Genomic DNA, 26,410 nt, shown 5'->3' on the forward strand with positions numbered 1-26,410 from the left:
AGATTATTTCACTTATTGTTGACAAATAGTCTCCCAAGAAAAGTTCATAACGCACACTGACAGTGAAGTTCGAGATTCACAAGGGCTTCTATCACAGAAGAAAAGTTTAGCAGGGTTTGGTCAGCAGCTGTAGTTTATTTTCAAGCTTATTTCACCCCCTGCCGGCAGAACAATGGTCGCGTGATCGTGCTCTGTGGCCGCCTGACCGGTAGGTGTCGCTGCAGGCGGTGCCGCTCTGCTCAGTCCGCTGCGCTGCTTCCTCCACACGGAGCAGAAGGACCAACCGGCCGGTAGCAGACCAAAATACAAACAATGGGCAAGAAGCACAAGAAGCACAAGTCAGAAAAACACGGATATGAAGGTATTTTCATTTCAGATAGTACAACCATTTATCAACATAAGTTAATTATTACGCTGTTTTGAAAACTCGAACTGGAATCCTTTGTTTCGCGCCTGATAGCCGAGTTAGCGCAACCATAGTATTAGCTAGCTGAATATTTAGCTAACAAGCTGACTGCTGCGCTAGCTCCCAGGAGTGGTTCATGAGTATATTTTTCTGCCTGTTTCATTCTGTCTGTTACACACAATTTGTTCTAAAGCGTAAGGTTGACAATTTAGGAATACAACACAGCATAAGCTCAAGCTGTAGTTTTACAAAAACAACTTCCGAGGTAGCGGTTAGCAGCCATTGTTTCCAGCATCTCCGAGCTGTCACAGGTTTATCTGTTAGCTCGATGAGGCACACTCGCTGGTTTTGTTTCTGCAGAATACGGAGAGAGGCCGCTGAAGCTGGTGTTAAAAGTATCCGGGAACGAAGTGACCACGGGAAGCTCGAGTCTGGACACTTTTTACGACGAGCAGCAGGCGGACTTTGACAAACCCAAAGACAAGAAGAAGAAAAAGAAGAAGGATAAGGAGAGGAACCTTGGCTCACCAGAGGATGACAGAGGAAAGAAAAAGGTGCAGTCACTACAGATCATGATCCCCTGTCGTTGAGATACGGATCGGTAGATTTAATGTTTTTTTTTGTTAGATGACAAAGAAGAAGAAAGGACAGGATGCCGATGGAGACGATGACCGAGAGCAGAGCAGAACTCCTATACGCTCAGAACTGGATAAACTGGAAGGTAGTCTTAAAATAATAAAAATTATACCAACACTTAATCTCAAAGTTTTTGTTTTATGATGATTATTTTAACATTTCATCTATACGTTTTATGTTCTCAGAAAAAGAGCAGACTCCTCTGCAGGAAGCTTTGAACCAGCTCATCAGGCAGCTTCAAAGGTACATAATTCACATGTTTATGTGCAAAATATGTATATTTGTGTGCTTATGAATGAGATACTGCACATGTAACAGCAAGTAGGGCTGTCATGTTCATGGAATTTTAATTGACAATTGTTGTTCAAATAATTGCAATAAACAGTACTTTTAAATGTATTTTTCTGTGGATTCTATGCCACTATTAGTTTTAGACCTTTGACATTAGTGCCCTTGTCTTCCAACTTTTTGTTGCCCATTTGTAAAATTACCTCCTACATGTTAATTAGCTCTCCAGTTTTATTTGGTTTAAAACTTCCCTGTGTCCAAATCGGTGCTGTGGTGTCTGGCTGTGAAACTAAAGCCATGACATCAATGTCAATACAGGCTCATCAACATCCAATCAGTCTGATATCAGTAGCAGAGCACCTTGAGATAAACAGTTGTTGCCATTACATCATATTAGAAGAAGAATGCAAACAGTGTGAAAGTATGTGGAAATAGAGATTGAAATGTGTGTTTTCATCTCAACTGTTATGTAGGCAAATGCAAATGCTTTTAATGATTATACAAAATTAGTTCAAATAATTGGCAACAGTCGATTACATAGTAATTGTGACACACCAAGTAGCAAGTCATCTCACAGCGTTGTGATTTATATTATTAAGTAACACCTCTCTCTCTTTGTTGTGTACTGTTCCTGAATTCTTGTTGCTGCAAGTAATAACTTCATGTTTGTTTTCTCCGTAGGAAAGACCCCAGTGCATTCTTTTCATTTCCAGTGACAGACCTCATTGCTCCTGGCTACTCCTCAATTATCAAGCGTCCAATGGATTTCAGTACAATGAAGGAAAGAGTAAAGAAAGAGTGCTACCAGTCACTGGATGAACTCAAGGTACCTGTTGTTGTAATTTTTTAGTAGATGTACAGCTTAAAATCTGGCAGGTTAAAGTGAGAAAATTCAAACAGTAAGGTAGAAATGTTACATTTCCAAATGTAAGGTTTGTCATACAATCTTGATTGTGTTTTGATTCACCGAAGCTATTTTGTTTGTCATATTGTCAAGTGTTTGACATGGGATGTATTGTTGATGCAGGTCGATTTCAGGATCATGTGTGAAAACGCCATGATTTACAACAAACCTGAAACAATCTACCATAAAGCAGCTCGGAAACTGTTACACTCTGGAATGAAGATCCTGAGCCAGGTATGACACAGAAGATTCAGAAAAAGACTTCAATTGGAAATTCCATAAACCTCATCGGACTATTGTTTGCTTTATTGTGAGAGACCATAAGCCTTAATGTTTTCTATTTGTTCCCTGTTAGCTATTGAGACCAACAGTATTTACGAGGGGATTGTAGGAAAATAGTGTCATTAAGAAATGGCCTTTAAGTATGAAAAAGTTTCTTGGTCCAAATATTATTGTAATTATGTCTTCATAATCTCATTCAGAAATTAACCTAGATGGTATTTACACAGTATGTCATGATCTAACCTCGGCACTATAAGTCTCCATTAGCCATCTTTATACTAAAATGTTGTTTTTCTGTTGAAACTATTTGTGTCTACATTAGCTGTCTTGGTCATTTTTGTGGAAAACTCTGTCCACAGTGAAACACTTGAAGATGCAAAAGTTAAAGACCACCGAAAGCTGTCTGGCTGCACACACAGCCGGTTTCTCTGCCTTAAGAGTTTGTTCAATGTCCTTCAGTCTCTGTGGTCAAGCATACAGTGTTCATGTTTCCATCTTTTTACATTACTGGGGGAATTAATTGCAGTCCATGAACACTGCACGCTGTGGAGATATAATCCTTATTTTTTCCTCTATTACCCATTACTGATAATCTCATTGATAAATTGAACATAAATCCAAATGGCATGCTGAACGAATGATTGCAGTGGATGTCAGAGGTGACTAAATATAATTCTTGTGTGACAGAACCCCTGATTCTCACTGGGTTGGTTTATTATTTCAATTGCTAAAAGCTATGTTTTCTTTGGTACACCAATTTTTTCAGATTTACCCTATTTTGTTGCTACATTTTGGGGAGAGAAAACTCAGATTTAATCTGGAGCGAGGGGAAAAATGCGTTTACAAATTTAATGAGCTTAATGTTCATGCACTCCCACAATAGCAGTTTGCTTTAAACCTCAAATAGCAGTTTGGAGCAAAACTAAGTGTCCTTGTGTTTTCAACGATGCAACAGATGGGGGCAGCAGATAGCTTCAAATCGCCCTCAACATTATTACACACAGCATGATCAGCACCATAACCAGTTTTTCTTCTTCTCTCTTTCCTGATAATAAATGAAAAAAAAATTTCATCTTTCTTTTAGGAGAGGATAGAGAGTCTGAAGCAGAGCATAGATTTCATGGCTGGCTTGGACCCTTCTGCCAAACAGCCGCTGAAATGTGAGGAACAAGGAGGCACCAACTTGGACCAGAGCAAGGACGGGCCTGCGACCACGGACAGCAGCGAGAGATCCCAGACACCCAGCACACCCAGGTCCTTTAACCTGCTCACTTTACCCAAGTCACACATTTCTTAATGTACACTTAATGTAGCAGAGGCTGCAGTTCAGAACCCCTGAAATGATAACTGGCCTGCCACAGCCCCAGATTTTAAGATTAAAAAATAAGGTGAAATAGTGGTGGGTTGCACATTAATACAACTGAAGCCAAAAACACTGATCAGGACCAGAGCTAGAAAAGCAGCATGTTAACAAAAATGGTTTCCCATTCTGTCAATGCCGCGTTGGTTTCTGAGAGCTTTGTTTCCTCTGACTCTGCAGTGAGTCGTTTTTTCTCTGTGGAGCTGGAGGCTGAGAATGTGAGGAATGCCTGACAGCATGTTGGAGCTTGTTTGCTCTCATGGCTGTTCATCTTTCTTTTACATCTGTGTTGTTGCCGAGTGATGTAACAGAACCTGACAACTGAAATTCTGTGTTGGTTATGAGTCACCATCAGAGAAACAGCCTCAGAAAGCCTGTCAATGTGCTGCTTTTTATTCCACTACTTTTTACCTTTCTAACTCAAAAAGAGATCGTGTATAAAAATCGTAATAGCATTTGGTGACGTCAGCAAAAGCTTACAGGTAAATTATCAGAGGAATGAAAGAAGGCGTTCAATGAACTAAAAAACTCACGCATTGCAGTATTCTGCTTCTTTGTATATGCTTTTTGTTGTCGCCACAAAGTAGAAACCTTTTCATTCACGGTCAAAGTGTCTCATCCGCCGTCTTTCAATTTCCCTATTCATTTGCAGACAGGACAAGGACTCCAAGGACGAAGCAACAAAGGCAGAGAAAGAGCTTGAGGAAATCCGCAAGGTCATCGAGGAGTCTGGAGGAAAGCTGTCCAGCAGAGTGCTGCAGTGCGATGTGAGAAAGCAGGGTTAAACTTAATTATTTTTTGTTATCATCACATCTGCTATTAAACATAGCATCATCTTAAGGCCATCAATTGACAAAATGTCCAACAAATATATCTGAGTTTAATGGCAGCTCCATTGTTTGAGGTGGTTTGTACAACACAGTATGAGCAATTTCTCACTCTGGAAAGTGTTTTTTTATTTTCCTGCCTCTGAACTGTGGTTCACAATTCATTTGTTGTATAGTTGGAGTTTGCAAGACGAAAGTCTGATGGCTCCACCACTCTGGCTATCCTCAACCCAGCAGATCCATCAGCTGGAGGTATGTCCTTTTTAGAACCTCAAGATAGCTCAAACAGGTAGTTTATTCTTTGATTAGTGAAACAGATAAGTGCCTGATAATGGTCATTACTATTTTTAAACATGGTTAAGATCCCCTCTGATGAAAATCAAGTCTGTAACCTTGTTAACTTGTCCATGTAGTGTGTTTGATATTGCTGGAAGACACATCTTGGACAAAATAAGCCATCAGTGCCATTGCTGAGCATTTGTACTTTGACAATGAAGCATGCTGATGACAGTTTCAGAACTATGGATTCAGACTTCCAGGGCTACACACATGACAAACCGAACTAACCATTGCCTGTTTGTAGAGTGGAACCATCTCTATGGTTATTATTTTTTCAAATTAGTTTCCAGTTTGAACATGTATGACTGAGTTATATTACAACGTACCATTGTGTAGCGTAGAGCTGGTGTGCTCAATCTGCAGTGAGAAGTGCAGGTGTGGATAGAGAAAGTTAAGCACTTCATAGATCTGTGCATTTTAGAGGAAGCAACGGTGTAAATCTCAGCCATTTTATGGAAAGAAGGGATCATTTTAGTGGGAAAAAAACTTTAGGAGCTAAATGAAGGACCAGAGAGAGATTTTAAAGGCAAATAATTAAGTGAGAAAATGATCCGCACACATATTAAGAATAAAAATAATCTTGAGATGCAATTGAGAAAACCTAATGTCAGTGTTTGCTGTTGCAGATGCTGGGTACTGTCCTGTGAAACTGGGCATGATGTCCAATCGGCTGCAGAGCGGTGTGAACACTCTGCAGGGCTTTAGGGAAGACAAGAGGAACCGTATTACTCCAGGTACTATCCTGCTCCAATCCAGTGTTTCTGTACTTTGCCAGTATCAGAGCCCTAACATCAGACCTTTGCCCACTGTTGGCTGAGCTAACATAAAAGACAATAAGCTGTCTCGTGTCTAACACACTCCACAGTGTCTTACATGAACTATGGGCCGTACACCTCCTACGCACCCACTTACGACTCCAGCTTCGCCAACGTCAGCAAGGACGATTCTGACCTCATCTACTCGTTCTATGGAGAGGAGTCCAGCCTGCAGGGCTCAGACAGGTATGTAGAGGATGACCATGAACGCACTGAAGCTTTGTGGCATTTATACAAAGCATCACATGAGGGATTCCTGACTGAAAACTTTCCAGATGTTGCTCTTTTTCACTGAGTTCACTCAGTTCAGAGGACATCAGCTGTCAGCTGTAGACTGGGCCTCACTCTGACTTCAACCTGTTTGTTCTCAGACTTTGGTTTCATCTTCTTTCCGTTTTACTCTCTTGAGGCATTCTGGATCACTATGCCGCATGACAGTCATTACATCCTTGGTTTGCTGCACCCTATGGAACTCTAAAGTTTGCAGCATTAGGTAAACAAAGAGTTACAATGAAATAAATAATGTACAAACTAAAATATATAAGGGAATCACTTAAAATTGGTTTTATACTCACTTTTAAACTTACTTAATTAATAAAAATTGCCTCTGCTATGTTAATTCTAAGCTCTGAAGATAAAAAAAAAAGGTGGGCTGGTGTGCTCAAGGTGCAAAGAGTGGGGAGAGATCATTGGAGAGGGACAGGCAGGGACTTCATAGATCTGCACATTGAAGAGGAAACTGTAAAGTGTTACATGTCAGTCATATTAAGGCAGGACTCAAAAAGTAAAGACTGTAATGTTGACACACAAAGGTGAGTTTTTAGGGGTTTAATAAAGAGCTGGAGAGGGACAGAAATAGAGCTACTATGACTGTGTACTACGTTTTGTAGTTGTTCCAGCTAACAAGGAGCTAACTGCTTAAATGTGGTAGCAGATGTTGAAGCTCACTAGCTTAAGAGAGGCAGAGATTGTGATTGACTGAAAGGTGAGAGAGCAGTGACATCACCACTGTCATTAAAAGAGGCAACATGAATGTGTGTCATAGCACGAGTTATGAGAAAACAAATGCCCAAATAAAAACAAGTGTATGTTTTATATTTGTAATGTCATTGATTTTACGTAGCATAGAAAGTTCAAACAGAGTTTAAGGCAGCGTATGTAGGGTTAACTTTAACGCAAAGATAGAACATCTACACTACCAGTCAAAAGTTTTAGAACACCCCAATTTTCCAGTTTTTTATTGGAAATTACGCATGTTAATGTCTCATTGTACTCTGAAATGAAAACATAGAACAAATAAGTTATAAAAAATCAATTTAGAAACCATAATGTATTCTAAATTTTTGACTCATCAAAGTAGCCACCTTTAGCAGATATAACAGCTGAAAACACTTGTGGCATTCTTTCCACAATGGAAATCAAATGTTCTTCAGCAAGTTCTTTCCAGCTCTGTTGCAGAAGTTCCAATAAATGTGTTGCACTTGTAGGTTGCTACCAGCTCCATGGGGTTTAAGTCTGGAGACTGTGCTGACACTCCATGTTTTCAAGCTTATCATCTTGTTCTTTTTATGTTTAGGGTCATTATCTCGCTGTAGGATAAACTCCTGACCAACTAGGAACATACCAGAGGGTTCTGCATGGTGCTGCAGAATGCTGTGGCCGTTCAGGTTCAGGGTTCCTCTCACTCTGTACAAGTCACTGACACTGGATCCAGTAAAACAGCCCCAGACCATCATGCTTCCTCCTCCATGTTTGACAGTTGAAGTCACACACTGAGGAATCATCCTTTCAGCTACTTCATGGCGTATAAAAATCCTGCATAATGAACCAGAGATTTCAAATTTTGATTCATCAATCCGTAATACCTTCTTCCAGCCTTCAGTAGTTCGTTGGCAATGTTTCATGGCACAGGCAAGCCTCTTTTTCTTAATCTGATGTCTTAAAAGTGACTTTCTTGCAGCAACTTGACCTGTCAAACATTTAACTCCAAGTCTTCTCTTCACAGTTGAAACTGAGACTTGCTTCCTATGACTAATATTAAGCTGTGATTGAAGCTGTTGTCCTATGAGCCACCTATCACCAAGCTGTTGACTTTCTAAAACTTGTCTTCTGATTCTGTTGTGGCTTTGGGTCTTCCAGACGTCTTCCTGTCAGTTTCCTCCAGTTTCCAAGTGTCTTTTGATGGTGAAGAGAACTGTACTCACTGACACCTTGACTTTCTTCGCAATTTCTCTGTAGGAAAGACCTCCATTTTTAAGTGTTGCGATGGTCTGTCTCTCTTCTATTGTTAATTGTTTTTTCCTCACCATTTTTATAGCAACACACTAACTTTCTCCAGTACAATACTGTTCAAATAATGCTCTCCAGGGTATGGTGCCACGGTGTGATCCAACACTACTTTTATGCAGACAGAGGGTTGGGAGTAAGGATTTGGTAGCTGCAACTTTCAAAGGCTTGATCAACCTCCATTACTGCAGAACAGCTTTAAGTTGTTAACCCATTATTTGTTCACTTAAAAAGGCCTTTTGTAGAATTCTGAAATGTACATTATTTTTTTAGCTTTGGGTAACCTTACCTTTTTTTTTTTTTTTTTTTTTTTAAAAACCTCTGGCAGTTCACCACTTGCCTTTGTCCCATTTCAAGCTATTCATTTAACTTGAACTACTTAAATTTCAATAAAAAAATGGAAAAATTGGGGCGTTCCAAAACTTTTGACCGTTAGTGTATATAAGGTTATTGCCTCGTGGGGTGACAGTTTGTCCGTGTTGCATTTTTGACATGGATCCATACCCCGTTATGTCACTGACCCTTATGTAATGTGTTGTAATTAACACTGGACACTTCATTTAGTATGTATTAAGCATATGACTTTATTCAGCTGTTTTTTTGGGACACTGTCTCCTGAATGCTTTTTTTTCTCTTTACAGTATGTAAAAACACGCTGTGACTTTGCTGTCAAATGTATGAAAATGTGTAATTACTGTTAGTAGCAGGTCCTGTCTCTGCCTGACTGTGTAGGAGGTGCGGTTATTTTTCCAACTAGTGTCAGCAGTGTCGATATCGACTTCTTCTCATTACTCTAAGCCAACAAAGTGATTCACATTTTTACACTGCTGCTGCTTACAAAACAGTAGTGGTGACTGTGTGTTTGTTTGTTTGGCAGCTTGTCAGAGTTTCTGGCCAAATCAGACGAGTATGTGTACAAACTGGCAGACAATCTTCTGGATGCAATGACCAACGGAGAGCATTCAAGAGTCCTGAAGGAGACTGAGCCAGTAAGCACCTACTGTGACATCTTGCTACTGAACTTAACCGTACAGAGAAATATTATCAGTGGACTAAATAATTCATGTTTTTTCCTGCTATTCTGTCCAGCAGGTGGAGGTGCCAGCAAATACTCAGGAGGACAAGGATGACATGGAGGTTAGAGTTGAGTTGAATCCTACATACAAACCTGAACTATTATCAGCAGTAAACAACTATTGTACATTATTCAGTCCAACTGCACACAGTAGAGTAGAAATGGACATTCTGCAAATACATTGAGTGATGACAAGTATCAGATATGAAACACAAAATCAAACCCCCCCCATCCTAATCAGTGTTGGATGCGATGCTTGAAAGAGGAGCTCCTGCTGTGCCGCTGTTCAGTGTGAAGCTCGTCACATGTTCTTGCTTTACACCCCATACGATGATCCTTGATTTCATTTGGGTTATAGATGGCCTCTGCTGATGGTTGCGGCATCAACCAGCTGTGTCAACATAGCAGGGGCCTGCAGTTAGCCGTGATCCATGCACGCATGGAAAGTACATTGCCCTTCAGAACACAGCAGTGCTACTCGCTCAAGGCCCGCTGATGGAGAATTTGGAGAGCACTGTGTTTTCTTTCAGTGCCCGCTGGCTGTAAAACTGAATCGTTCCTCAGAGCAGCGTAGGAAACCAAAGCACGGGCCCCACCATCAGGCACACAGCGACCCTCTGTGCTGCCTGTTTGCTGTTCTTGGCTGCTCTCCAGTTTACACTCATCTCCCAGCTCGGGTGTTGCAGCTTTTGATTAGGTTTGATTTTATTAGAGCAAAGAAGCAGCATGACAAAAGCGGCTTCAAAAGGCCCGGGTTTTCCCTCGACGCATCAGCTGTCCACCGTGGAATGCAGTTTTTTAATCTGAGTAAACATGTCGTTTCCCCTCTGTCTCTTGTAGGTAGCTGAACCCGAAGCATCCAACAGGCTGGACTTCCTGCGCTCTGCTGCTGGCCTGCAGATGTCTGAGGAGCTCTCTGGGGGTAAAACTTCTGACTGTTTGTTTTGCATTTAGGTGTGCAAGTAACCACATTTTTAATGATTATCAGGTTGTTTTCCAAGGTTTTCTTGTAATTGATAACTGGTTTTAGGCCTTCCAGTCTCTGCTAGTTTCCCACTGTTCTTTGGTATGATAATGAAAAAGGTATTAAATGTCTTTCTCTGTGGTATCAAAAAGGTCTTAAAATATTGAATTAAACTCTGCAGAAAGATGTTTAATGCCTTTGACTAGACAACAGGAAATAAGGGGAATACACATGAGAAGAAGATAAAAAATAGTTTTCATTTAAGAATTGGGCAGCAACCCAAAGAAGCCATTGAGATGAACAGCTTGATCTCTACAATACCAAATACAACCTTCAGACAATTAACTAATGTAATGTAATAACGACCCCTTGATAATAAGATTAACTAAGAGAGCAGGTTACTGGTCTGTTTGACATGCAAATTCATAATTGCACTTCAAATCCTATTTAAATTGATGTAATTCAAATGAACAAAAATCAGCCCTCAATGTAAAACACATTAGGCATTCATCATCCTATTATGTCTCCTCTTAGATCTTTGTAACAGCCCGACAGTTTCTTCCCCTCTCTCCTCTCAGCACTCATATTGATGTATTATTAGGGTCTGTATGAGGGTGCAGGAAGAATGGATGTATTGTGTGCAATAAGTGTAACCGGTGGTGTGGTGGGGCGGGGGAGGGGTTTACCACAAGGTAACTGGAGGAACCCAGAGGAAGCATTAACGGTGTGTGTTGTCTCCTGTCTGTCACAGAGGCCCTGCACTTCCAGCAGAAGCTGGACGAGACTACAAAGCTGCTGCGCGACTTGCAGGAAGCTCAGAAGGAGCGTCTGAGTGCCAAGCAGCCACCTAACATGATCTGCTTACTGGCCCCAACTGTAAAGGAGCTGGAGCTGGGTAAGAGCCTCCCACTGCTTGGGCCCCTTTGTTCCTGTATTCAAGCAGTCGACACCAGACCTCTAACAGCCCTTCGTTTATGTCTTTGGCATCCATTTTACACAGATGTGGTTTGTCTTCTAGCTTCAGACAAGAATTCACTGTTAAACTGTGATCTGGTGAAAATAACAATCTGCTTTTACCAGGGTTTGTATTCACCAAAGCTTTGCTCCCAGAAATACCAATTTTCCTTTATTTTATGATGAAGTCTGCCAAGAGTTTGTGACCTCTGAAAATTTACACCTTCTCAGGAAGGGCTGCTCGAATGAGCAGGACTCACGTCTTTTCTTTGGATTTTGCTTTGGCTAAGCTAACCAGCTGTTGGCTGTAGCTTCATTTTCACAACAGATACAAGTGGGCTTTTGATCTTCCAATCTACCTCTCTTTTTTTGCAGTGAAAATGGGGAATTACCCAGTATTTAAAACCACTTCAGCATCCTTACTAAATATGTTCTGACTAGGTTGAATCAACAGTGAAAACTGTTAAAGACTTGAACCTGTTACAGGCTCCCATTATTTATCGACTTCCTCTTTTTCATATCCAAATAGGATTACCTTTCATATAGTTTGCTGCTGTCTTGCTCATGTGAGGTGTCCCACTTTTCCAGCTGAGAAGGTGACAGGGAACCTGACTGAGCTGACTGGCCAAGTGGCCCCATGTGATGTCAGCAGCATCTACGGTATCCGGAAGGCCATGGGCATCGCTGTACCTCCAGAACCACCTGAGCCCTTCACAGACCTCACTACAGGTACAACACCTCACTGTACAGAACAGCTTCACTTTTCCTGAACATGTGGGAAAAAGACACTCGAATGCCTGATTTAACCCAAGAAATGCATTTCAACCACAACTCAGCACATACTTTTCCTTGCTTCCAGTGAAAGAGACGGTTGAACCAATGGAGACCTTGTCCAGCTGTCCGGATGTGGTTCCTGTTGTTGCTGTGTGATGAATTTCCAAACACCCACATTCAATTTAATAACTTAAGTTTTGTACAAAAGGTGCTTTTTGTGTGACATTTGTATGCATTCAATCAATAAACTTTGTTTTTATTATAAACCTTGGCTCTTGTGTAAAGCTGCATGAGAAGCTGCAGACTTAGGAAAACATTTATTACATTCTGTAACTGTACAAAAGTCAATGTCACATTTGTTCACATAAAGGCCAATACATTATTATTATTATTGTTATTATTACTATTATGTAACCACAATTACAGACAAGATGTTGGTCTCAGAAGTTAAGGCCACAAGACAAATCAAGTTTCAGAGGCACAAAGAGAGATCGGGTCTGAGCTGGGGCCAGAAAAAACATTCACAGCAGGCAGGTTGTAAGATTGCACTGACTAAAGACACCGGAACAGCGTCACAGACTTCCTCATTGCAGCATATATGCAGACAGGCAGCAAAACACACTGAAAATTGATTTCTTATCTGTGCAGAATAAACACCTTAAACAGATGACAAACATACAGCACAAGGATTTATCTATTTCTTCCTGAAACACAGTACATATCATGTCTTATGTAATATTAAACAGTTGTTACTGTGGCCAAACGGCACAGCTGGTCCACGTAAAAGAGTTGTTAAGCCTGAACCTGAAGTTACAGTGTGCTAATCTTTATCAGAGATGGCTTTAGGATTTGCAGCCTGGCCACAAAGAGAAACTTACTACTATTTGTTAGGTGAATATGTCCAGCAGAAGGGAGCAAGAAAAGAGTTTTGACACTGAAACTGCTCCCTTTAAAACACTTCACATACGTCTTGCTCATTACACGGTAACAGCAGAGTGTCCTTCACCTTTTAAACAGGAATACAGATGGGCTTCAGATTATGATCCAAACAGAATCCATCGTTATTTTAAAGACCAAAGAAAAAAACAACTTTTTGGCATTAGTACAATACACATTTTTTCTATCACATTAAGTTAAGAGACGGAAAAAGGTACAACAGTGACTAATCACTGGACATGAATGTGTTTGTGAATAGAAAAGGATGGTGGTTGTACATACTGACCATCTCCTCAGTCATCTTCTCCTGATCTGACTAAAGGGTGCCAAGTGTTGAATGTGACATCCACCTGCAAAGGTGCAGTTCCTCTAAATCCTTAATTCAGCAACATCACAGGAACACAGCTGGATTAGAGTCAGGTCTGCCTTTGTGGTGTGCAGGAGTGTGTAAACTCTGGACTTGTGCACACGGCTCTGTCTCCAGTTCTGTCAGCTGTGACGGCGTGGCCTCAGCTCAGCCCCATACCTTGCTGCTTGCTCATGTCGGTACACACAAAGAAGGTTTTCAGCTCCCCTTTTCCCTTGACGTTGATGAATCCTCGACACTCGCACGAGTAGCCCAGCCTATTCAGCACTTCAGCCGTCTCATCTGTTACCTGCACGTAGAGCACAGAGGGCACAGCTGCAGCTAAGCAAAGTGCAATTTGAATGACAAACATGACTGTTTTTGTTTCTGCTCAATGGTTAGACACTATGATTCTTTTTTTTTTCACATAAAACCAAAAGGAACTTACATAGTCCCAAATCCATTGTGAGCCCTTCCTTGCAGCAAAGTAATTTTAGTGTGACAGAATTATACTACAGCTCTCTATGGCAGTAATACACTTTGGGAACAATGGCATTATAGCAGAGGCAAAGTAATTCACACAATTTATCAAGGTAAAGCATGAACTGTTTTTAATCCAGTAGTAAATGTGATACAAGCAATAAAGTGCAACTGCAGGGGAAAAACAAAGGGAATGTTTATCCTGAGATGTTCTTACGAATGATAATGATGGAAACAGTTCCTGTCACTGTTACGATGGATATTGAAAATAAAATCTGGCTCCAGAGTTAGAAATCGGATCCCTGCGGGAGCTGTGACTGTGTTGAGATTTGCGATACAAAGCTTAAGAGCTGTGTGAGCCCTGACATGTGACTATTTGACCTTTAAGAACAGTAAATGAAATATTGATGTTTGCCTCTGCTGGACGGTGCTAAAGGTACCTGGATCTTTCCAAGCTCCCCAGTGCTCTCCATCCTGCTGGCTACGTTGACCGTGTTGCCCCAGATGTCATACTGAGGCTTCCTGGCCCCGATCACTCCAGCTATCACTGGGCCGTGATTAATTCCTGTGGAAAAACAAGCACGGGCACACAATCTTTGTTTAACTCTGTATTTTATGATCAAGTGTAATGTTCAAATGCAGAATTCTCAGAGAACATACAACGGCAGCAGGTAAAATAGAATGAAATATGAAAAGCGAGTTTCATCCATCTGCAGATATGAGATGAGAGAGGCTTAGATGTACCAGAGAGTGAAATGCTAACCAGAATGAACAAATTAAGGAAAACATTTTAATTAATACAGTGTTGCTGCTTTACAAGCATATTTGTCAAGGACATTACACAGCAAAGAAATTTTCTGAGTGGCCTTGAACTTTTCCAGTCAGTCTAAAACAGGCTTTTGTGCAGCAGATGCTGAAACAGTACCTGATTGAAAAAAAATTGGATAATATTAAACCTGTTGGTAAAGCTACAGTTCGGGACTTTTACATATAAATTAATGGTACATTCAAACTTTTACCCAATGAGCTGACACAATACTGATTAAAGCCTTCATGGCTGAGTCTGCCTCTCTGTATTTCACAGTATACAGTTTACTTTTGAAACTGGATGCAATGAATGAAGGGTAGATCTAAATGAGAACTCAAAAACACTATACACGGCCATATAGTAACAACATTTCAATTATGAGGTAGACCTACCCTAAAAAGTAGTCTGTTTATTATCATTATTTATTTTTTGTTTATTTTACTCTATAGGAGAAAATCATTCACAAAATCAATATCATACTGTATAGAAGGAGACTTACTAGCAATTCAGATTTTAAACTGGAAAATGCTTACTGTGGTATCAAATCAAGTGGGAAGTAGGGTAATTTTCTCAGACTTCTATACAATCAGGCTTGTTTTGCAACCAGAGGAATTGCTGTTGGCTGTCATAAAGAATGCAGCTTCATGGCCTTTCTTTATGGGCTCCTCTCAAAAAGTAACGGTTACAAAGCCTCTTGAAATCATGAAAGTGAGAATACATTTAAATACTGATGAATGAGATGTTGTGTTATCAAGTGCAACATGAAACCTGAAGCACAAGTCAGAAATAATAGCATCTTAATTGTGTTGGTAGCGTATGTTTATTATCCTTTGATAGAGCTCACCACCAAAGCTGTGACAGGATAAAAGCTGTTAACAATATGAAGCACTTAATTGCAAAATGCATCTTAAAATCAGTGAATGCATTCAGAGCCTGGTTGTGCTGTCACTGTTTAAAGAAAAGGTCTGTGCCACAGACGTTTAAAAAATAAGCATAGAGTGCATGTTATTGGAATATGTTTTAAGGCATTCAAACATGGCTACTGATAAATACAGCAGTCTGATAAAGAAGATTTATGCCACTCGGTGCAACGTTTCAGTGTTTAGGCCTTATGCAAGTTTTTATCTCCCAAAAAATGTAAATGTTTTAACCAAAACTTTTATCCATGTCTGTGCAGAATCAACTGTCTGGACTACAGACACAGTACACAGGGATTAGGGTTTCTCTGATATTCAAAGAGCCTTTGTCTCTGTCTTCATTTGAGGAATACATTTATTATTTGATGTAGCCAAGTTTACCATCGTAAAGCAGACACTACACATTTCTGCCAAAGGTTACAGGACATAAATCTATACAGACATTTTTCACTCCTAATAGAGGCTCTATCAAACTGTAAGAAAACTATATATATGCCAATCATGTACAGTGTAACCAAGGAAACAAGTTCAGATGCTGTGCCAGCCTTAACAGAGATGGATACAGTGCAGTGCAGTGCACAGTCAATGAGAAGTCCATGCTAAAGCTGCCAAGCAGCTGAGCACACTCACCCACACGAAGCCTGAAGCTATTAAATGAATGTCTGTTGATGCCATCCAACTTGCCAATCAGAGCGATTGCAAACTCCACCATGATCCCAATCTCTCTATCCTAAAAGAGCACAGTAAGAGTCATGTCATTTCACAGCCTCATTATTAGTTTTTTTTCTTTCTTTTTTTTTTTTTAAATGACAGATTGAAAAGTGTGCTTATGGTGTGCTTGGAAACAGTTAACGCAGTTGTTCTGCTCGGAGTCTGACCCTGGAGCAGTAGCTACCTCACCTGATTGTTCTCCTGACCAGGCGTCCCACTAAGCCCCGCAGCCGCCATGTAAGTGCTGCCAATTGTCTTGATCTTCTCCACACCACTGAACTTTGGTTTGGACAGCAGCTGTTGGGATGGAGGATATCGAAATGAATTGAAATCAATGGGATCTTTAGCATCCCAACCTTTAATTTACTATTTGTTTGTTCCTGCTGTCATTAACAAATGCTGAATCCACACGGTCAACATTTGAAATATGTATCTCAGACAAGTGACTGATAATGAACTGAGAGACAAGTTCTTTTCCTTCTTTGTGTTCCTGACCTCATCAAAGTCAGCGATGATTTCGTTGAGCAGCCTCAGACATTCCAGGCCCTCCTTGTTGATATCACACTCGGTATAAAATTCTTTGAAATCTGGCACTGAGGCGAACATCACACACACACAGTCATATGACTTGTAGTAGAGATCCTGTTGGGAAAAACACAAAAACCAACGGTTAATACTTTTACCACACAGAGCAAGATAGTTGGTCTTTCAGGTAAGTTTACATAATAAAGTTCTACTCTCAAACAGTCTACTTGCTTTGTTGATGCTAAAAGAACAATCTATATTTTGGGCAGAATTTTGAGAGTGAAAATGGGCATAAAAATTTGTTCTGAAATGCTTTAAAAACTCACAAGTAAAGAGGAAACCTTGCCAGACAAAACGATTGTAGTCTGTGGGAACTTTTCCTTGCAAGTCCCTCAGTGTTCACACACTATCACCTGTGTTTTTGGCAAACTTGAGATTGTGCAGGATAAAGCAGCACAATACTGTGAGGCATCAGAGCCACTCTTGTTAAACTATGCTGCCCAGTGTGATGTTTTGTGTTTTTCTCACCACCACAAAAAAATGATTGCTAGTGATAACTTGATAAATGTGTACAGTATCATGTTTCACTCAGCTGCAAGAAAATCTCTCTGCTGGTATCTTTGAGCATCGATACTGCACCCACTGATATTAGGATTTACTTATATTAATCTTAAAGCTGATCTGAGGTAAATACCTCAATATATCGATGAAACATCTTTAGAACACCCAAACCTCATAGGAGACACTGGACTTCTCTCATGATAACAATTAAACTATTTAAAAAATTGTCACCCTTTACTGATGAAAAAATGCAAAACTCAACTGAACGGACAACAAGAAGTCACAGTTGTACTGAAAGAAACAATGATCAGTATGTGATTTTTGCTGCCAGTTAACATGACTTGTAATATTACATGGTTCACTGATTTCTCATGGCAGCATTTTTAATTTGTCTTCATCACCAGTCAATCACTACATAGCAATAAGTGGGCTTGTTAGCTACAGAGATCCAACCAAAAACACTCACCTCGTTCTTTTTATTCTCCCCAACAAACAGTGCTGCCACGTGGGCCGGCAGTACGTTTTCCAGCAGCAGGCGGTTCAGGTTCTCCCTGGTCTCGATCTCATCCTGCTCTGTGTGGTTCTTGTACTTCAGCAAGAAGTCCTGGCGGAAGCAGGACTCGTTCTGAGAGCAGAAACACATCAGGTTAGAGTCAAAAATGAAAAAAAGGTATGACGCATGTGTTTAGTTTGTCTGCTTTGGGATGTGAGGGATAAAATGAGGTGGAAACGGCAGAGGTTGTTAGTACCTGCTGTGAGATGATGAGCATGGTGACCAGGAACAGTGTGATGTATATGCAGCTCATACCCTGGGGGTGTTTTACCAGCCCTATGCAGTTCAAGATGGAAGTATCGTTTCCACTGTAGAGCAAAAAGAACATTCTTCATCCAGAACTTCACTTTCAGTTACACTTGTCAGAGATAACCATTTTGTGTAAAACAAATAATATTAAGTGGAACGCAATTTTAATATTTTTTAAAATTAATTAATTTTATTTATTACACTGTAATAAGGCGGCTTATAAATGCATACCTATTAAATTGGTCTCATAAATTTATTGGGAATCGGTTTAATTAAAGAATTCAGATGAAATACATGATCCACTGGGAGCTGAAGGTTCTTGGATTGCCAAAATTTACTTAATAATTTTTTAAAAAGTTAATCAAGATGGTGCAAGAGGATCTAAGAAAATAGTTCTCCTCTATATGTTTCCTTAATGGTACAAGGGAAAATTTTCAAGATGAGGAAACCACACCCTTGAAACACTATCAGAGATGCTACGGGATTTACTTTCTCCCACCTGTTGCAGTTCCAGCTGCCATTGATCTGAGCATTCAGGAATTTTTCATAGGCCAAAAACAGGTGACTCCTGGTGCTGAGGATGATGATGTAGTAAGCTGTGGAGGCCACGGTGAGGAACAGCACTTTGAGCTCAAAGCTCACCCGCAGGAAGACTCCACAGGCAATGAGTGATAAGATACAGCAGTACACAGAGTACTGAGGGACAGAAAGAGTGAAGAAATGAAATCAGAACTGTGACAAATAACAGAGGCAACAAATCCATTAACAACCCCGTTTAGCATTCATAAGCACCATGCAAACAATTGATAAAATGGTGTTGTAACACATTGTAACACACAATTTTGTGGTTCTAGGGCCAGATAAGGACATTTCAAGAGGTTATTAATAATTCTAGCTGCATTACAGAAAATGAATTTTTTATATGAATGCTGTTGTTGTGTGGTTTAAATTATGTTTATTGATTTCATTAATTAAATATTAACGCATGAAGTAAGTGTTCGTTATTATAGTGGTGTGACTGGGTTGGGTGGTTCACCTAATTAGTATCTGTAAGTGATAAGACTGTCAAAATTTAGCCTCAATGTCACAGCTTACAAGGATAAAATATTGCTGATGTTTATTATTGTCTGTAGTTAATAAATCCATCACTCACAGGCAGACAGAAGAGGTCAGCCATATCTTCTTCCAAATGCGCCTGGACGAAGCACTGCAAGGGGGTTAAAAAAATCTGACTGACAAGCATCCACTGGACAGCGTGCTTTGAAGTCTGGCATGGCAACTATGAAGTGGAACACAGCTTGAAATAGAGTATATAATGGCCTTGTCTTAGCACTCAACATGTGCGCATAGTCTTACCAAGTTGAACACTGCCAAGATAATGATGACAGCAGTGGTGATAGTTGCCAGAGGGAGGCGCACACATGGCCGTTTAACCACCGCCTCAGACACAGCTGGCAGCCACTGACACCTTGACAGCTTCTCTGCAAACAGGCGCTGCGGAGGATCAAGACAAGTGAGGATAAAAAAGATATAAAGAATGGAATCAAACAGGTACAAGTAGCATGTGACTTTTACGCAGTCAGCCATGTCCAGAAATCATGTGCGAGTGAATCACAGCCGGCTATTTGCAGTGAAGGAATCTGTCTGAGAGTAGAAATCACTGCCTGTCAAGCACTGAATGTCAGATGTCATCTGTCAAGTCAGTATGGTAGCCTTCTATTGAAAGCAGCAGCCCAGTGAATGCAGGAGATTGCTTCCATGACACATTTCCATTCTCACACTGGCTAATTTTGGCCCAGTGAAACACATACTGTATACATACACTACACACATCCTCTTCCATTTTGCCTTAATTTACCAGGCACTTGCCTATTGTAACATGTCTGTGCCTTTCTGACCTATGAACCTCTTATGCAAGGACAAAGAACTTGTTGGCTGTCATGATCATTTCTGTTGTTCTCGCACTAACTGCAGTAAAAAAAAATATGACCATTGTTCAGACACCTTGATGTTATCTTACATGATTTGCCTAAATCTCTGCACTGTATAATCACAAAACCATCATGAGACTATAAAATATCAAGTCCATGTTTCCAGTTAAAAAAAACTGCAATTATTAAACACAAAAAATGTCATCATCATGTACGGTCAAATAAAAATATTTTTTCTCGAAGAATATTTCAGTGTGTAAATCCTTCTTTACACTGACGTAAAAAAGGTAGACAATCAACCAAAGCTTACACTAGAATTGCCTTTGTGTTTTACTTTGGGATTTTAAGTTATTCCTTAACCAGCAACAATTCCACCACAAAGTAAGAAAACATTATGGAGTTTTCAGTGTATTACATGGTCTTCAGAAGAAGAAGTCTCATCTTTGCATTGCTTCTTGAATAGCACAGACCACATATTACAGGGTGAAATCATAAGGAAGACCAGTATTAAAATGAAATTACATTTTTCCTGAAGGCTTGCAGTAAAATAGCATTTTCTGGTGTGGCCTTTCGACAACAGCAATATGATCATCTATTAAGGATTTCACAATTAATTTTTTCATACACAAGAAAATTAATTTCATTCAATACCACTTGTGAGTCATCCATATGTAATACAGAACAGGGCCAGGACAGAACGATGTAATACAGGACTCAAACTCAGATGCTAACTGGGTAAAAATGAAACTTGAACTAAATCCCGTAAATAGCTGAATGTTAAATGTAATTGTAATACTTAACACACTGACCTGCACATGACCTGCAAAACAGATGGCCAGCGTCAGCAGCAGTACACAAACCAACACTCCAAATGACATCCCGAGCGTCTGTCGACTGAGGAACAGAAAACCAGGGCATATCAGAAATTGGTCTCCTGCCTATATCAGAGCAAATATGATGTTCATAGTGTGCTTCATAGTGTGCTTTTGTAAGACTAGGTGCCTATATCTCAAACACAAAGAACAAAGAAAAAAGATGCAAACTGTCTGTTCTTCCCAGCTGCACTGATGATGAGAACAGAACTGAGTTTTAAATAACTGGTAAACTTGGACATACTCACTCCTTTGCGACAAACATCTGAACCAAGAAGATACAAAGGAAGATGAAGGTGGCACAGCTGACATAGTACTTGAACATTGGCAAATCCAGTGCTCGGTACTAAGAAGAGGAAAAATACAACACACCTCCTATTCAGTATTAGAATGATTGAGCTGATATGTACAACAATTTAGAAATAGAAATGCTTTAATGACCTCTTTGTGTCCAACCAACCTGTTTTTCCAGATCTTTCTTTGGAAACCACAGAGCTAAACTGCTACTCTCTTCAGACTTTGACCACTGCCTGAGAGAGAGGAACGTAGAGGAATAAGTAGGAAAAACAAAAAAAGAAAAAATAGTGAATTAATAGTTACTTTTACATTTCAGTGGTCGCAAGCTTAACATCTGTACTGTGACTGTTATAAATGGCCAATCGGCACTGAATCACACAGGGCAATAATAGCTGCTGGACTTCTCTTTGCGGGCTCACACTTGATACAGCTACTTGACACAATAGTACCACCTTGAAAAGATGTGAAAAGGTGCAGTCTGTTACATTTGCAATGAGGTTAAGTCAATAAACAAGTGTAAAAGGCCCGAAGTCTGTACTGAGCACCAGGACGTAAGGTTAGTGAGTTGACCTCATGTTTAATCCTGGTTTGCCTGGGCAGAGATAATGTTCCACTGCTTACCAGCGTACATCAGCATGGTGCTATACGCTGCACACCTAACCAGATAACAGATCAATGCATACAAAATCACGCTTACTGTTCTCATAGAAAATGACAACATTTCCTACAGTATTCTGTAGAGCTCTGCATGGACAGTGAGAAGTTTTCCAGACCGTTTAAAACATTTATTTTCCTTGATGAGCATAAATATAAGTTGACAGAAAGAGATTTAAAAGCCTTTTTAATTTTTAATAGGCCATTGTATAGTGATAGAATTCTAAAGCTTGGTGCTTGCTGGTCTTACAAGATATGCAAGTAAACTGACATCAGTTTGAACTATGTGTATGTATTTGTTCTGTGCTTGTTTACAAACCATTTAACACTCCTAGGGTTGCAGCTGAAAGAATAAGGCTAAAAGTGTCTAATACACCATAGGAAGAGACTACATCAAAGCAACACATTTACTGGAATAAACAATTGTAGCCTATTTTTACGCAGATCTATCTGTGCCCTAATGATGTGGCATTGATACTGATAATAGCCTGGTAACTTCAGCATTCACACAGTCAGCGGTTTTTCTCTTCCTGGCTTTGGCTGCAGCAACTGTGTTGCTTTCATCCTGTATTATATTTTTTACTCCCTCATATTGGTTTATGATTACATTTTGTTATTCTTTTGAGAAATGTGTGGCTCCACGCGCTGACTGCTGATTATCTAACTATCTTTATGTAAACACTGCTGTCGTTAAGCTCAGTGAAGCCAGATAATGTAAAGATGTCCTGACTATACCAAGCTTGCTATATAATACTATCCCCTGGTGCTTGTAGATCATTGTAAATAAACATGCAGAAACACAACACTGTATTTATAATTTCTGTCCATTACCAACAAAAACAATTCTTCTGTAAACCCACTGATCCAAATAGATCGTTATCACTAACCTTAAGTTTATCTGCTTGTTTAATAACCTGTAGGACTCACATTCTACTCTGGTAAAAATGAAAAAGTAAGGTTGGGGGTTACGGCTGTGCTTCTACTGATGAGGCAACACAGTCTAGTTTTGGTGCTCATTTTAGTACAAAATTGCATTGGCATGAAAACCAGCACAAACCTCCACATAATGCAAAAATAATTAGTTAATACTTAAAAAATTATAACAAATTAATGCAAAAGCAGGGAAAATTTAATGGCTTTCGCTGACAGAGGTGTGTGGACTAAGCTTTTCCAGATTTCTCTTTCTGTTGAAAGGAGCAGTAAGTAATCTCTGCGGCGAGGGCTATCGCAACCAAAACAATAACAAAGTTTGATGATACAGTGCAGTAGTGTGGGATCATGGGGGTTGCTGTCTTCACCACCATCACTAATGAAATTCTATCTGGCATGTCTCAGGCAGAAATCATGTAAATGGATGAGGTGATCTATTAAGTAAGCCCAACTCAAGTTGCATTCATGCTTTTATGTTCTTTAATAAAACAGCTGCAAGTAATGTTAGCCAACGACTACCTATAGCGTTACTTACATCTGAGTCTCTCTTCATCAGTCTATGCTGTAGTACACAATGGTCTGACTGCAACACACTCATTCTGCTATGGACTTTGGTGTTCCCCCAAAAAAGTGACAGGTAGAATATTTCCATGCAGGGCGATGAGCACTCTCAGGAAAATGAATAATCCACAGAAAAAAACTAGCAGGGCTGCCTTACTGTGTGATTCAAATCCTTAGCAAAACTTACAATTATTAGTGTGAGCAGGTTGCTGCTCATAGGTTGCTGTTGCCGTTTCCCATCGTAAAAAAAAAAAAAAAAAACAGTAACATCCAGATAGATGAAGGAAGGACAGAGTTAACTGAAATGGCTTATACCTGCATCGTACACCTGGTGACTCAGACTACTTATGCATATGCAACATACAACTAAAACTTCAGAACTTTAAACCAAATTAACTTGAAATGTATCACATTTCAAATTTTAGGGGTTCTGCAAACCATAAGTTATAATCACAGCAAGCAAATACCTACTGTTTTATCACTGATAAGGGTGTAGCCCAAAGTGCAACCTGCTTGCAAACAGTGCAGCAAAGATTTTCTGTGCAGTTTTATCTTTTAAACACATTTTTTTCATGCAATTTGGAATACATTACTCTATAAAATATATCAAATACATTTTTTATTAACTACATAAAACGTGATTTGACTTGTAAATTGGACCTACTTGCTGCTAAGCTCATCTATGGTAGTGGTCATCTCATTGTGCAGCTCCTCATCAAACTTACTCTTCTGGGATTTGTTCCTGCACCAGAAAGCACAGACATTAGGAAGAGGCAGACAGACACGAAGTCACGCAGGCTGACTGGAACAGATGCTGGCAAACCGGATCAGGTCATGTGGGTTACTCAGGTCCAGTTTAGCTGTGCTTGGAGGCAACTTGGATAAGCCATTCTGATCATTAGTGAGCAAAGAGAAATATGGTTTGTGCCTGTGAGAGAGTTATGTAGAGGGAGTGTGCCGGATGCAGAATGCTGCGTGTTAGATGATCTCTGTGGGATTTGGTGGGAGTGTTTCTGTCGTGCTTCTGCTCGGAAACCCCCTATGCTTTCAGGAAGGAAACACTCACACAGATGCACAGACCCAGATATACACAAGCCCCAATCAGTGATCAGTGTTAATAGGAGCATGTCAGTCCACTAACAGAGGTAACAGGGCTTTTGAGTTCACATATTGGCCTGTTACAAAGAGGTAGCAGTTAGAAGCGGTGAGAAAATAGCAGTATTACACCACTGCTCAGGTTAGTGTTGGGACAGCAAGGCTCTTCGCTAAGGCAGTAGTTCTCACCCTGGAGGTCAGGACATGACACAGAAACTTTGAAGAGTGTGAGGGAGCCACAGAATGGTTAAAAAAAAAAAAAAAAAAAAAGAAATATTACTAGAATTTGTTATATTAGAATTTATGGTGTAATTTCTTTATTTTTTTTTATTACTGAGAAAAAGAATAGCCATTTTTATACTCCAACAAAATAAATCACTTCGACAACATTTAAACAATTCTTTCTGCAGAACCGATTGTGAGTAGTAAGTTGCAATTTTTTTTTTTTTTTTAAAAATGAGGGAAACACGAAAAACAACAGGCATTTTCTGCAGTAAAAGCTTAAAGCTTACCATCCTTTCTATTTACACAAGTGGCCGTGAGCAAGCATCCATTCTTTAGTATTTGACGGTGATAAGCCAAAGGGTTAAGAACTACTGCACTGACAGGAATGAGGACCTTGCAGGCCATGAGGGCCCCACTCACTTATAGCTGCTGAACGGAGGGTTGGGCAAGGAGAATGGCTCTTCAAGAGACTCATCAAAGCTGTCAGGGTCCAACAGTAAGACACAAACACAAATTCATCACAACAGAGCAGTGAAAAAAACCCAACAGGAAATGTGATCATATAATTGTGAAAAACTAGACACTAGCTATATATTTGTTAGCCAGAGTAGAGCAATCACAACTGTTACTTTAATTCACAGGAAAATGTATTTTGCTGTGTAATGTCCTCAAGATTGTGTGGGTGCACCTCATTTCACTGTCACTTCAATCTCATGTTCACCAGCTGCTGCCTCTGCTTTAGTGGACTGTGAATACATGAATGAAATTAACAGTTTCCAAGATAAAACAGACCTACATTCTCCCAGGGTGGAATGCTTGTGCTTTTAGGCACACACTTATCTTTTTGTAATCACATTACTCCAGCCCACACTGTTTGTGTAGGTGAGTCCTGCCCACTAATCAGTAGCTACACTTTAAACATTTGTCTGTTTGCTTACTGCCTGTGCCAGATGGGCAAAGAGAATTAAGCATTATAAACTATAACTGTAATCAATTTGTCTATGCATTATTTGAAGCTAATGGAAGGGCTTGTCATGTAGGTCTGCCCTCCCACCACTCTGCAGGCATAACTGTCAAAGCAGCAAAGCTGTACTACACTCTAAGTGACAGCTGTAGTTAGCAAATCTTTATTGCTGGTTGAGATTAACTCCTCTACACCCACAGAATAAGATACTAAACATGTCACCTGTATGCTCACTGCAAATCATACTGGATAAGACTATGAAATGGATGTAATATGGATCATGCATTCGCATAATTAAATAACTGTAAGACAATGTGATTAGGAAGAAAAACCTTGTATAAAATAAGTTGGCTAACATCCTTCAAAATTATTGCACACAAGTCACACTATTCCACAAAAAAATCTTGTCTTCCACAAAATAAAATAAATACGTCTTACACAATATGATAATCTCTATGTGTACAACTAAACTTTGGCAATAATGCACTGACTGCAAAAAAAATATATCGTACCAAATGTTCTGACACATTCTATCACATAATATTATAAAGGAAATGTGATATGAAGATGACAAGTTCAGATTTCATAAACAGATGGGAAAGTCCCAGTTGCGAAAGTTGCTGGCAAACACTCTTCCTTGCAAGAGAAGCAGTAACTATCAAGATGCTACTGAGTAACAGGGTAGTCACACTGACCAGGGTGAATCTGTGTGAAAACACTTTTTATGCATGTCGAGTTTCACATTCTGCTACAGTCACACATGTGAATTTATTACATAGCCCAAGCAGAAGCTCAGACTTGTCTTACCTCTCAGTGATCTTGTTGCCTGGGGCTGGTCGCAGAGGAATGTCCTGAAAAAAACACAGATGAATTCATCATTAAAAA

General features: G+C 39.8%; 2 protein-coding genes across 4 annotated transcripts in view; one reads left to right on the forward strand and one right to left on the reverse strand.

Moving 5' to 3' along the window:
• Window positions 1–220: 220 nt before the first annotated feature.
• On the forward strand, window positions 221–12,181 carry brd7 (bromodomain containing 7). 2 transcript variants are annotated; one of them, XM_023275819.3, is made up of 17 exons: window positions 221–361; window positions 767–960; window positions 1,034–1,127; window positions 1,228–1,285; window positions 2,012–2,156; window positions 2,358–2,468; window positions 3,601–3,770; window positions 4,529–4,643; window positions 4,880–4,955; window positions 5,669–5,776; window positions 5,908–6,043; window positions 9,021–9,132; window positions 9,233–9,286; window positions 10,059–10,140; window positions 10,934–11,077; window positions 11,725–11,865; window positions 11,996–12,181. In XM_023275819.3, exons 1-17 carry the CDS (start codon window positions 313–315, stop codon window positions 12,064–12,066), a joined length of 1,860 nt encoding a protein of 619 aa, XP_023131587.1. In that variant the 5' UTR covers window positions 221–312; the 3' UTR covers window positions 12,067–12,181. The 2 variants fall into 2 exon arrangements, with proteins under 2 accessions (XP_023131587.1, XP_023131588.1); XM_023275820.3 differs by having other exon boundaries at window positions 9,233–9,280.
• A 29-nt stretch (window positions 12,182–12,210) lies between these two features.
• Window positions 12,211–26,410, reverse strand: part of adcy7 (adenylate cyclase 7) — a 62,695-nt gene continuing 48,495 nt past the window's right edge. The window contains exons 13-28 of one of the 2 annotated variants that reach the window (XM_023275817.3): window positions 26,333–26,376; window positions 24,982–25,041; window positions 23,906–23,983; window positions 21,260–21,329; window positions 21,048–21,145; window positions 20,737–20,821; window positions 19,353–19,490; window positions 19,150–19,203; window positions 18,496–18,692; window positions 17,944–18,055; window positions 17,661–17,819; window positions 16,604–16,750; window positions 16,298–16,405; window positions 16,028–16,127; window positions 14,113–14,237; window positions 12,211–13,502 (exon numbers count right to left, since the gene is read on the reverse strand). In XM_023275817.3, the coding sequence (XP_023131585.2) occupies window positions 13,356–13,502; window positions 14,113–14,237; window positions 16,028–16,127; window positions 16,298–16,405; window positions 16,604–16,750; window positions 17,661–17,819; window positions 17,944–18,055; window positions 18,496–18,692; window positions 19,150–19,203; window positions 19,353–19,490; window positions 20,737–20,821; window positions 21,048–21,145; window positions 21,260–21,329; window positions 23,906–23,983; window positions 24,982–25,041; window positions 26,333–26,376 (1,722 nt within the window). In that variant the 3' untranslated portion in view covers window positions 12,211–13,355. The remainder of the gene's footprint in view (window positions 13,503–14,112; window positions 14,238–16,027; window positions 16,128–16,297; window positions 16,406–16,603; window positions 16,751–17,660; window positions 17,820–17,943; window positions 18,056–18,495; window positions 18,693–19,149; window positions 19,204–19,352; window positions 19,491–20,736; window positions 20,822–21,047; window positions 21,146–21,259; window positions 21,330–23,905; window positions 23,984–24,981; window positions 25,042–26,332; window positions 26,377–26,410) is intronic. The other variant, XM_023275818.3, reaches the window with a different exon arrangement.

This window comes from Amphiprion ocellaris, chromosome 1 (assembly GCF_022539595.1).
Source record: "Amphiprion ocellaris isolate individual 3 ecotype Okinawa chromosome 1, ASM2253959v1, whole genome shotgun sequence".
NCBI classification, from domain to species: domain Eukaryota; kingdom Metazoa; phylum Chordata; class Actinopteri; family Pomacentridae; genus Amphiprion; species Amphiprion ocellaris.

Excerpts from the sequence above, each read along its gene's own strand:
- brd7 (XM_023275819.3), top strand. The coding sequence starts at position 313 with ATGGGCAAGAAGCACAAGAAGCACAAGTCAGAAAAACACGGATATGAA. Across the intron at positions 1,128-1,227 it reads AGAACTGGATAAACTGGAAG|AAAAAGAGCAGACTCCTCTG; the intron begins GTAGTCTTAAAA and ends TTATGTTCTCAG. Across the intron at positions 4,956-5,668 it reads AGCAGATCCATCAGCTGGAG|ATGCTGGGTACTGTCCTGTG; the intron begins GTATGTCCTTTT and ends TTGCTGTTGCAG.